Source organism: Alexandromys fortis, unplaced genomic scaffold, assembly GCF_014885135.2.
Source record: "Alexandromys fortis isolate MF-2015 unplaced genomic scaffold, M_Fortis_MF-2015_v1.1 scaffold_69, whole genome shotgun sequence".
Lineage (NCBI taxonomy): Eukaryota > Metazoa > Chordata > Mammalia > Rodentia > Cricetidae > Alexandromys > Alexandromys fortis.
In genome coordinates this window covers 8,334,928-8,347,422 of record NW_026067951.1, presented here as the reverse complement: position 1 = coordinate 8,347,422, position 12,495 = coordinate 8,334,928, and the positions used below count along the sequence as shown (strand labels likewise).

The following is a 12,495-nucleotide window of genomic DNA, read 5'->3' as shown; positions in this document are numbered from 1 at the left end:
CACCATGGAATTCTTCACTAACATCCTGTCAAAGTCCAGCCTCTCAGTGTCAGAATCCACACAACTATGTGCTTTCTCCCTGGGGTTTAAACAAAATGGGTTATCACTCATTGACAAACATTAAATAATTTTAGCTGTTAGCAAGGCATGGTAGTGCGTGCCTTTGATGCCAGCACTCAGGAGGCAGAGGTAGGCGGAGTTTCAGGCCAGCCTGGTCTACATAGTCAGACCCTGTCAAAAATATAAAGGGAAACACCATAAATGTATGTCTTTGTTTGAAATAACTATAGACTCACAAGAGTTTGCAGAATAACACATGAAGTACCATGACCTTTTTGTGTTCAGCTTCTTCTGATTGAGACATCTAATGTAGCTCTAGTATAATATCAAAGTGAAATGGACCTTGGCCTAGTATTGCTATTTGAAGTGTAGAACATTGCATTTTGGAAAAGCATGAATATTCTGAAGGTATAATACCTTTGTTTTCAGGGGGCAAAGTTCAAGACAGCGTTTCTCTTTATAGTCTCTGGCCTAGAACTTAGAGATCCTCCTGCCTCTGCCTCCCGAGTGCTTAAAGACATCAAAGGCATGCTCCACCACCTAGCTAACCCTTGTTAACGCAGATCTCTGTGTCTTGACGGGCTGAAGAGGCTGGCAGAGGGTTTAAAAACCTTCTCAGTAGAGTGATGTGTGAAGGAGCACATACAACACCTACAGAAAGCTTTAGTAGCATGGACTATGCAGAGTGTCATTAAAAAAGACAGGATCCTGCCTGGCATAGTGCTCTGTGTCTGTCATTACAACAATTCAGGGGGCTGAGACAGGACCTTGAATTCAAGGCTACTCTGTGCTGCATCTCATGGAGCTAATTTCAAAATGTAAAACAATGCCCAGGCCCTGGGGATGTAGCTCAGTTGGTAGAGAGTTCGTTTTCTGTGCATGAAGTCTTGGATTACAGGCATATGCCTCCATGTCTAGTTTAGGTGGTGCTGTAATCCTTGTATTTAGGAGGTGGTGGCAGTAGAATCAGGAGTCCTGTGTCAGGGCTGGAGATGGCTCAGTGGTTAAGAGCACTGGTTGCTCTTCCAGAGGACTCTGTGGGTTCAGTTCCTAATGCCCCTGTATATGGCTAACAGTCATCTGTGACTCCAGTTCCAGGGGACCCAGCACCTTCTTTGGACTCTGGTCACTGTGCACATTGATGCACAGCCATACATGCAGGCAAAATACTCATACACATAAATTAAGAAAGGAGAGAGAAGGAGAGGGAGGGAGGGAGAGAGAGAGAGAGAGAGAGAGAGAGAGAGAGAGAGAGAGAGAGAGAGAGAGATCGTTCAGTGTCATCCTTAGGATATAGAGGAAGTTCAAGGCCAGACCAGTCTATAGGAGCCTTCTCCAAGAACTCCAAATAAGTAAATGAATAACAGTATAGCAGAGAGGTGTGAGGTGTGGGCGAAGACCTGTACCAGCTCTCAGGAAGCCAAGGCAGGAGAACAGCGAGATTCATGCTTGCTTGAGCTACATAGTGAGATACGTTCTCACAAAACAAGAATATTTAGGCCGGAGAGTTGGCTCAAGGGTTAAGAGCACTTGTTCTTGCAGAGGGCATGGGTTCAGTTTTCAGAATCCACAGGGTGGCTCACAGCCCTCTGTAACTGCAGTCACAGGGGATCCATAGCCTTCTTCTAATCTTCAAGGGCACCAGGAGCACATATGGTGCATACCATGCATGCAGACAGACATACATACAAGGAACTCATATATATAAAATAATAAATCTAAAACCTTTTATAGAATATCAACAACAAAAAATTAAAAATACCACCAAAATAAAACAAATATAAACAACAAAAGCCAGGCATAGAGGCTCTTATAATTTTAGCACTTGGAAAGTTGGGGCAGGAGAATCAGCATGGCCTGGACTACAGAGTAAGAACCTGTCACAAATAACAACAAAACAAAACACTCAAAAAAAAAAAAAAAAGAGCAAACAACCAACAGCCCTTCCCCAAATAACACCCCCCCCCCATAACAATAAGAATAAGGGAACATTGATTGGACCAGGAAACTTGTTGGAGGTTTGGTTGCCCCTCCTCCCCGACAGGTTGGCAAGTGCTCACCCACTGAGTGGACTTGTGTAAATTGCACAATCTGAGTTGATTCATCCACAGCCAGGATGTGACCCCAGTAGACCTTCTTCACTCTCTAGTAATGCAACAGTTAATCCAGATGGGAGAAAAAAGTAATGACATGCAAAAATAAGGACTTCCTTTTTCAAAATGGATTTTTCTCTCAGTGCAGTTTTAGGTTCATGGAAAAAAAAGATTCTTATTGCCCATCCACCTCTATCTATGCCTCTGTCTACATTTCTCCTCGAAATGTGGTTGAAATCTTAGTGTGCTCCCCACACTCCACACACATTTTTGAAACAGGGTCTCACAGTAGCCCATTCTGGCCTTGGACGTCCATATAGCCTAAGGAGACCTTCATCTTCTTTCTCTTCTCTTCTCTTCTCTTCTCTTCTCTTCTCTTCTCTTCTCTTCTCTTCTCTTCTCTTCTCTTCTCTTCTTTTCTTTTCTTTTCTTTTCTTTTCTTTTCTGAGACAGGATCTCTCTACACAACCCTGACTTTCCTGGAACTGGCTACCTAGTCCAGGCTGACCTTGAACTCACAGAGATCTGCTTTCCTCTTCCTCCCAAGGGCTGGGATTACAGGCAGGTGCCACTACACGTGTAGGGAAACTTTCTGCTCCAGTCTCCCCCTCCTTGAGTGCTGGGATAACAGTAGTGGTTCCTCATGCCTCGCAACTTCCAGGTTTTGAATATATTTAAGCACATAACCTATGAACTGGATTTGGGAACCTCCTATGTCATCTGTCCAGCTAGCCTCCAATCTCTATTTCCATTCGTGTACAAGTCACAAATATTTCTTTAATAAAAGTCATCTGGCAGAAGGATCTCTGTAAATTTGAGTCCAGCCTGGTCTACAAAGGGGGTTCAGGACAGCCAGGGCTATTAACATAGAAAAAAACCCTGTCTTGAAAAACAAAGCAAACAAAAAGTCACCTTTCCTCATCTTTGGATGATGGGAGGTGACATAAAGGTTTGGTTTTGCTGTTTACTTGATGTCTTGCTTCACCCTTTCATACGTGGGATCTTTCAAGCAAGCAAATAATGACACTTTGGGTCTAATTAGCAACATGAGATTGCTCACAGCCTGCCGGAGCTTGTTCCCTCCATCCCTCCTTCCCTGGGGAGTAGGTGTAGGCACCAGTGTGGTTTAAACATTTAACTCTAAGGAGTTGGTGCAAGAGCAAGGAAATAGAGTTGCTTGTTGCTGTTGTTGATAGCCACAGCTTGGCAGCACTGGTAAGGGATAGGTGACATGGTCAGAGAATGGGAACAAAGGTTATGGAGGAAAAGTACTTCCACGGCCTTTTTGCTTAACTAGACCTGGCTCACCGATTTCACACATCGAGTTCTCCAGCAGGTGTGTGGTGGCTTGTGAGTATGAGAATATCATTTTAGGGACCTGCTATGCTAATGTCTCATTTACACGATGAGGCCTTTCTCTTCTTTCATGCCAACAGCTTAACTGGTCCAGGTGAAAGGACTGAATAACAAATAGTCCAGTCTTCCCTTGTTTAGGGTTGTATTCAACACCCTGGGTTGTGGTAGGTCTGTAATGTGACCGACCACCTGTGAAGCTATCTGCTTCTGTGCCAAGTATGTGATCATTTTACACACACACACACACACACACACACACACACACACACACCTACCTCACACACTCACAGGGCTGGAGATGTAGCTCAGTTGATGGAGTGTTTGCCTAGTATGCCTAAAACCCTGGATTTGGTTCTCAACACCAAATAAACCAAGCACGATAGTTCGTGCTTGTAATTTCTTGGCTAAATATGGAATTTAAGGCCAGCCCAGGTTATATGAGACCCTGTTTCTAAAACAGAACAAACCAGCCACAAACACACGGTTTTCCTAACTTCTTCCTTTCTTGGTCTTTGGCTTGATTCCTTGACCTTTCTAATCTCCAATCTCCCCTTTATTCCTTCCCATAAACAAGGGGTGGCAGGCTGTGGAATGTGAACTAGATTGTTCAGTAGTTTCTTTTGGCTTTCGTGGGGGTCCAGATTGTAACTTAAGAGTCCAAGGGAAATTGTCAATCAGTTCTACCAATTGGAGTCGCCTGACTTTAAGAATGCCAACCTTGAAGAATGTTCAGATTCTTGGCAGCCTCTTCTAAAGGGCTGAATTCATAATATCCACCCAGGAGCTGTGAGAGTTAGTGAAGCCCCAGGGGACCACATCTGAGCTAAAGATAAGGGTGTATTAGCAGACCAGGAGGAGGCAGGAGGAAGACTAAACAGCAAACCTAAGAAGGCATTTTTGGATGTAGTTGCAGCCTGTTGTTCCTAAGGAGTATCTATCATATTGAAGCAATTTTACCTCCCTTGAGGACTCTCATTTACCCGTGCTGACAAGCTGACTGAACTCAGCTGTATCCTTCATGTTCCATCTACACCTAGATATCTGGAATCCTATGGGGGTTAAGTCAACTTCCCCTTGCCTCTCTGGTAGAGTGACTGGAGAACTTGGTCTTTGTTCTGGACACCCACTGCATTGTTGGTACCTGGGCAGGGAACATGCACCATTTGAGAATGTTAACTGCGTCCTGCCTTGAGAGCTGACCTTAAGTCAAGAGATTTAACATCTCCTTAGTCACCGTGAGTCAGATCACGGGGGGGGGGGGGGGGGGGGGGGNGGGGGGGGGGGGGGGGGGGGGGGGGGGGGGGGGGGGGCAGCTCAGGTTTGGCATCCACTACTGGGGTCATCCTTGCAGACTCATGGAAGTTTCCCTTGCTTCAGGCTTCTACCTGACTCTGTAAAGCCCCCCTTTTCTGCCATCTCTTTCAGCACTGTCTTCCTCTGTCCACCCCACCAATGCGATCCCTCAAGTTCGGCCCCAAGTCTAACCAGGGTATCTCCTCTAGTTCCCCTCCCCAGGGAGATTCATGTGTTCCAACTTGGGCCCTTCCTTGTTACCTAGCTTCTCCGGGTCTGTGGATTGTAGCATGATTATCCTTTATTTTATACCTAATTATTATACCTAATATCCACTTATGAGTGAGTCCATACCATGTTTGTCTTTCTGGGTCTGGGTTACCTCACTCAGGATTTTTTTTTTTCTAGTTCATTCATCTGCCTTCAAATTTCCTGATGTCATTGTTTCTAACAGCTGAGTAATTCTCCATTGTGTAAATGTACCACATTTTCTTTATCCATTCTTTGGTTGAGGTGGCATCTAGGCTGCTTCCAGGTTCTGGCTATGACAAATAAAGCTGCTGTGAACATAGTTAAGCAAGTGTCCTTGTAGTATGATTGAGTATCCTTTGGGTATATGCCCAAGAGTATCGCTGAGTCCCAATTTTCTGAGAAACAGCCATATTGATTTCCAAAATTGGCTGTACGAGTTTGTGTTCCCCTTCCTCCACATCCATTTCAGCACGAGCTGTCATTTGTGTTTCTGATCCTAGCCATTCCGACAGGTGTAAGATGTACTTTTAGTTGTTTTAATTTGCATTTTCCTGTTGTCGGAGGATGGTGAACATTTCTTTAAGTGATTCTCTGCCATTTGAGATGCTCTGTTGAGAATTCTCTGTTTAGGTCAGTACTCCATTTTTTAATTGGATGACTTAGTTCTTTGATGTCTAGTTTCTTGAGTTCTTTATCTATTTTAGAGACCAGCCTTCTGTCAGATGTGGAGTTGGTGAAGATCTTGGTTGTCATTGGAGATCCTTCATCCAGTGACTGATGGAGGCAGATTCAGAGACCCATGACCAAACCTTGTGATAGGGGAGTCCTGCTGAGGAGAAGGGGGAGGAAGTATAGGAAAAGTGGGGCCAGGAGCGTCTCAGGAAAACAGAAACCAATAGTCGTGGCTCCTGGGAACTCATGGATTCTGAACCAACAACCAGGGAGCTTTCATGGGACTGACCAGGGACCTCTGCAGATATGTGACAGGTGTGTAGCTTGTTCTGTGTGTGGGACTCCCAGCATTAGGAACAGGGGCTGTCCCTGATACTCTGACTGGCTCTTGGAAACCTATTTCTCATGCTGGGTTGCCTTGCCCAGCATCTATACATGGGAAGGTGCTGGTCTTATGGCCGCTTGATATGCCCTGCTTTGCTGATGCCCACGGGAGGCCTGCTCCTTTCTGAGCCATTCCCACCCTGTTCTCCATGAACTCCCAGCAGTCTCTTCCTAAGCTCTGAAGTGAAGGAATGCCTTCTGACAACTGGACTGGCTTGTAGGTGTCTGCAGAATCACAAGTGGGCAGCCAAGGGCATGGCACCGGCCTGTAATACCAGGCTGAGAAGGAGCAAGCTCTAGGCTGGCCTGAACTACATAGGAAAGCCCCGTCTCAAACAAAGAAAACAAACAAAACCAGTGGGAATTTGAACATGTGTCCAGGTGCACTGTGGTTGCTGGGGAGCAGGAAAGGTGCGGGGTGTCTCCTGGCAGGGATGCCCCTTCACTTATCCCCCTTACCCTCCCGCCCCGCCCCAATGCTTCCCGCTCTGCAGCCTGTAAACCCAGTGAGGGGGACCCTTCCAAGAGACACGTACACTCGATGTTTTCCTTGTCGAGTCAGTCCACTCTGATTTCAGGAGTGGAGCGGGACTCACCCTTGGGCATTCTAGGGTGTCACCTCTGGCATTTGCTCTCACTGCAGAAAAACAAGTTCAAATGCAGAGCACAGACACCAGACGGTCAGCAAAGCTGTCCTGAGAGTGGGGGCAGGCTCTGAGGAGGGTGGCACGGAAGGGTGGGGTGCGGGAATGGGGGTCAGAGCCCGGAGGTCTCCAGGGTCTACTAGCCAGGTGGGCGACTCTGTGCACCAGGTCTCCTGGGCTCTCCAGGTTTCTGGAGAAGGCGGAGGTCCCGGGCGGGGCAGGCTGGGTTGGGAGCAGAGCAGCTGCGCCCGCCGCCTGGGAGCCGGCGCCCTCCCAGCAGAGCATGCAGGACGTGCGCGACGTGTGGCAGCCTCTGCGCAGACTTTTCCACTGCAGTGTGGGGTTCCGCGAGCGCCTCCAATCACAGCCCAGCTTCATCGCGACGTGTACAGCTCGCCGCTAGGCAGGGCAGGGCAGTGCTTTCTGTGCGGAGGCTTCACTCGCTAAAGACACATTTAAAGTGCCATGCTTCCCCGCCAAAGGATCCCCCAGACCGTTGCTGAATCAATGGCTTCTTGCAGTTCACTGCCTCTCGTGTATCGCCAGCCTATGCAAAGTGCGAATATTGGGAAAGGAAGCGGGGGCATGTTCACATCAAACTAAAAGTGGCAGGGTGTACCGGAGGAAGTGACATGAGTTTGGGATCTCGTCACCTATCGACGAGAAGGTGAAGGTGGGAATGGGCTCCACGTTTTATTCATTACTTGCAGAGATAAAGGTCTATGAGATTTGGTCTACGTTGAAAGGGAAACTGAAAATACCAACCCCTCCCCTCTACTCCAAAGTTCCGTTTCTATTGAACCTCCTTTACTTTTTTTGCTCTCTCCAAGTGCCTAGTAATGCGGGACTGGGTGAGGGGTGACAACACTGCCCAACCTTGGGTTTCTAGGGCATTCAGAAAAAAAAAAGTGCCATCCCGAAGGTGGCAGCGTAGTGGGTGATGACGCGCAGGTGTTAACAGGAGGCAGCTCTGACCTGGGTTTTCTCTTGGACTGTGCCGACCCCAAAGCTTCGAACTGTGATGCTCGCTATTGGGGCCCCACTGCTTGAAAGGCCGAACTGGGAAAATACCTTTTAAAACAGCAACTAGAGATGCCCTTAGGGGATAGGCTTAGCGAAGTAAAACAGGGCTAGAGAGCCAGACGGGGTTGCAGGAGCCGAGCGTGCTGCCCTCGCCTGCCCGCAGAGGGCAGCAGCAGGCTATTTCTTGGCCTTGCCCACTCTTCTCTCCACGTGAAAGGGGGCTGGGACGCAAAGAATGCGGCCCGCCCCGAGACTGACGCGCCGCGTAACCGGTCAGATCTTAAAAGGCCGGGCAGTGCGTGTGGCTTCCCGATAGAGCAGAAGAGGAGCAAGTGGCAGTGCTGGGTGGCGGGAGCGCGGCTGTCACTGTGCTGGAGCATCCCTGAGCTTCTGAACAGAGCCGACCAGTCAGCCAGCATTGCGCGCCGCCGCCAGCCCGCGCCGATCTCAACCGTCTCGTGTCTCCGCTCAGGCGATCCTCCAAGACTTCGCACAAAGCACATTTTTCAAAGCAGCGCAAGGGAGCGCCCAGCCGCGTGCAGGCGGACGCACCCTTCCTGTCCTTTGTTCCGGGGGGGATCTGCAACTGCTCTTCTCCCCAAGTTGGAGTCTCTTCTGGGGTGGCGGGTCGCCGAGTGCAGCTACGAAAATGCCTTTGGAACTGACTCAGAGCCGGGTGCAGAAGATCTGGGTGCCTGTCGATCACCGACCCTCGTTGCCCAGAAGTGAGTGCAGCTGCGCGGGGGGCTAGGTTGCAGACAGCGCCGCGTGCAGATCCCGGCCATTGTGTGTGCAGTGGCTTTGTGCCGGTTCCCCTCTGCGGGAAGCGCACTCGTGCCGGTTGGCCGGGCGAGGCGGGGGTGGCGGCGGGCTGCGTTTCCCTGGCTGAGCTGCAGGGGCGCTGTGGTTCCGGAAACCTCCAGTGTGCCTGGCCTGGCCTGAGATCATGGAGCCAGCGCCTCCCAGAGGCTAAGACCCGGCGCCCCGACTGCACCTGGGGCTCGGCCGCCGTCGCCACCGCCCCTTTTCTTGGGCTCTCTCAGGTTCATTCTCACTCTCCCCCCCTCCCTCGTATCTCTCTGTACCTCCGTCTATTCCCATATTCACCCTCACTGCGGCGATTGCAGGCTCTTCGTTTCAGGGATGGTCTATGCGTTTGCTGACTACACGCTGGTGGTGTTTCACAGGTGCGCTCATTTCCCCGGAGCACGGAATTTGCTGGCGGTTTGTCTTCGTGACCCACCTGTTGCTGTCGGTAAACGATTTGGGAAGGTTACGTTCAGTTCCATCCCTAGCTTGGGAAAGGTACCTCTGAAAAGACGGATGGAATTGCTCTAAGGCGATGTGTTCCTTCTAGGCAGCACGCCCAGGAGCCCATGGGGGTAGACAGAAGTGAGCTGCCTAGCGGGCATGAGGCTCAGACCACGTTTGTAGCTTGAGTTGTAACCACGGAATCCAGTGACAAAGCCGGGAGGTGGTTTCCTGTCACTTTGGGGGACACTTGAGCGTCGGATTTCAGGGTAGGCTTCTCCACTGCCACGTTTCACAGGATAGATGGTCATCACAGGACATGACAGCTCTTTTGGAGCATTGGATGCCTGAGTCACCAGCTTCCCTGCCGACCTGAGTCCAGCTTCCCTGTGGTGCAGTGTGAGACACCTCCAGCATACTGCTGGACCTGAGGGCGTTGGTGGAACCCATTCCTAAGACAGGGCTCCTTTTCTCTTTTGACAAGGAAGTCAGGGGCAAGGGCTTGGCAGGTCTTCTTTCCTAAACCCTGTCAGACATCTTTATGCACTGGGGCTGCCTTTATAAAAAAGCTCCAGGGAATAGCCAAACCTGGTGCCACACCTATAATCGCATTGAGCTGTAGCCGGTTAACCGAGGAGGCTGAGGTTAAGAGAACCATGAACCTGGACTGCAGAGTGAGGCTCTACCCAATAAATAAATAAGTAAACAACAACAACAAACCAGGAAAAGTTCGTCAAGACCGAATTTAAACCACTGGACCTACCCCCTCACCACCCCCCTCTCCCCCTGCCTGAGACAGGGTTTCTCTCAGTAGCTTTGGAGCCTGTCCTGGAACTCACTCTGTAGACCAGGCTGGTCTTGAACTCAGAGATCTGCCTGCCTCTGACTCCCGAGAGCTGAGATTAGGTGTTTGCCACCACTGCCCGGCCCTTCTGGCCTTTTTAATAAGGAAAATTGTAACACATTTTTGGACAGGACTTGGTCACCCACAACAATGACTGGCTTCATATGTATATGTAAAGCCGGGAGTTGCATGTGTGCGTGTTCTTCCCTTGTTTGGGTCTTCAGGAACCATGGCAACTTTTGCAAGGACCCTAAGCTCAAGTGGGGCTGACTGTAGCAATATTGAGAGACATCACAGTGCAGCTCTGTACCCCTCCTCCAGGCTTCAGAACCTGATCATTAGATTCCGTGAGCTTGCACGTCTGTCACGGAGTTGAGAGATTTGCAAACAATTGCTGTCAGAGCCATTTAGAGCTTGAGGTGTGTGGGTCTAAAGCTGACGGATTAAGGTGACCAGTTCACCAGCTTCTGGAATTCTTCCCTGTGACACTGGGGTGTAGCCTCAGACACATCCCTTCACATGCGAATATCTACAGCCATGGTGTTTACTACATATCCATGTTTTAAGTCCTATCTTTCCTAAACGCAATTTGTTTCTGACTGCAGTAGAGAAAAGAAATGGGTTTTGTGCTGACATTGGGAATCTTGTGGACTTCTTTTTCTTTTTTGGAGACAAGGTCTCTCTGTGCCCTAGCTGGCCTGGAACTTTGTAGACTGGGCTGGCCTCAACTCAGATGGGATTAAACAGGTAAGCAGATCTCTGAGTTCAAAGCTAGCCTGGTCTCCATAGCTTGTCTTGAAATTTAAAACAAACTGAGTATGTTTGCCCGTGAAGCACAGTAATTCAGTGCCAAGTTTCTTTACCAACATTGTGATGAATGCTTCTTGCAAAACTGGAAGTTTCTGTCAGTTTAAACCACAATTCAGAGAGACTTGACTGTATTTGCAAATTAGCTTAGGTGATCTTCAGTTCTACTAGCAGGAGCTGCCTTTCCTGTTACCTCCACTGAATATCTGCAGCCTGCTACATAGTTGGGTGCTGCTACCTGCTTGGAACCCGAGTTTCCTCAGTTCCAAGAAGATTACGTTTTTGTATATGTAGTGTATCTGGGCTGTGAGCTATCCCAGCCTTGGGCAGTGTGATGGGTGGCCTGGGTTATAATCTATGTAGGTACAAAGATCCCATTGCTAATGCAAAGGGACATTAAGACTGATTACACAGAGTTACTTTAAACAACAGCTATAAAGAACATCTCCTTTAAAAATACTCTGACAAGGAGGGTGGCACATGCCACGGGGACGATCAGAAGAGGACAGCTCTGTGGAGTTGGTTCTCTCCTATCCTTAAGTGGGTTCTAGAGATGGAACTTAAGTCCTTGGCCTTGAGAGGCAAGCAAAGCCATCTTGCCAGTCCTCAACTTTTTGTTTTTCCCAGATACATGGGAGTAAGATACCAGTTTATCTTTGGTTAGGATTTAGAATAGAGTACATGTGAAGGAAGATGGGCATGGTATTCAACATCTTGTAGAATTCTGTTGATGCCCAGCCAGGCATATGTATAGCAGCCGTTTCAGGTGAGTTATGTGGTGGTTCATAGGGTGGCTTTTTGTGAGTCTTACTTAAGGAACCATGGCCTTAAACTATGGGCAATACTGGGCAATACTTTTAGTATGAATCTTCCCAAACTGCCACAGGGCCTAGCTCTCTTTAGACAATGGGTTTTCCCCTCATATATCGGTTATTGTTCTCATTGCTGTGACCGAAGGGACTTCTGGAAGGAAGTATTTATTTTGACTAATTTGAGGGTCTAGTCCATTGTGGCTGGAAAGCAGTGGAATGTGAGGCAGTTGATCTCTGCATCGGCAGGCTGGAAGCAGAGAGATTTGAAAGTTGGTGTTCAGCTCCCTTCCTCTTTATTCAGGCCTACCACACCCGTGGAATAGTGCCATCCACAGTTAGAGTGGGTCTTCCCACCTTGGTTAACCCAGTCTGGAGGCATTCTCATAGATACCCCAGGGGTGTGTTTCCATCTAGTCCAGTTGACAAATGACGATCAACCATCATCACACTTTAACAGAACATCTGTGCATTCCTTTATCCGTATTTAAGTTAATACCTAGATTTGTTGCTAAAAAAAATCTGGTATGAAACATTGAACATTAACTGGGTAGTGGTGACTCACATGTAATCCCAGCACTTGGGAGGCAGAGGTAGGCAGATCCAAGACACCCAGAACTAGACAGAGAAACCCTATCTCAAAAAACACAGAACAAAACATTGAACATTTATATGAAAGGAAAGGAGACATGTTTGTCTTAGGAAATCTTATGTTGAACTCAATAAATTGAATTTGTTGGGAAGAAATAGCAATGGTAAGGATTGGATCCAGGGAGTATTGTGAGATGGAGGATGAGGGTTCATGGCTGGTGTTTCTTTTCTTTCTTTTTCTTTTTTTCTTTTTTTTTTTGTTTGTCTTTCAAGACAGAGTTTCTCTGTGTAGCGCTGGAGCCTGTACTGGAACTCACAGAGATCTGCCTGTATCTGCCTCCTGAGTGCTGTGATTAAAGGTTTACCCTGCCACTACCTCCTGACTTCTCTCTCTCTCTCTCTCTCTCTCTCTCTAT

The 12,495-nt window shown here is 48.3% G+C and overlaps 1 protein-coding gene across 5 annotated transcripts in view; it reads left to right on the top strand.

The window, feature by feature from the left end:
- Pfkfb3 (6-phosphofructo-2-kinase/fructose-2,6-biphosphatase 3) overlaps nucleotides 1-12,495 on the top strand; it is an 87,516-nt gene that overhangs the window by 49,713 nt on the left and 25,308 nt on the right. The window contains exon 1 of one of the 5 annotated variants that reach the window (XM_050150498.1): nucleotides 8,103-8,502. The exons of 2 other annotated variants lie outside the window; for them this stretch is intronic. In XM_050150498.1, coding sequence (XP_050006455.1) covers nucleotides 8,427-8,502 — 76 coding nt within the window. In that variant the 5' untranslated portion in view covers nucleotides 8,103-8,426. Of the gene's footprint in view, nucleotides 1-8,102; nucleotides 8,503-8,592; nucleotides 9,033-12,495 lie in introns of those variants that run through there. 2 more of the 5 variants (XM_050150500.1, XM_050150497.1) reach the window with 2 other exon arrangements.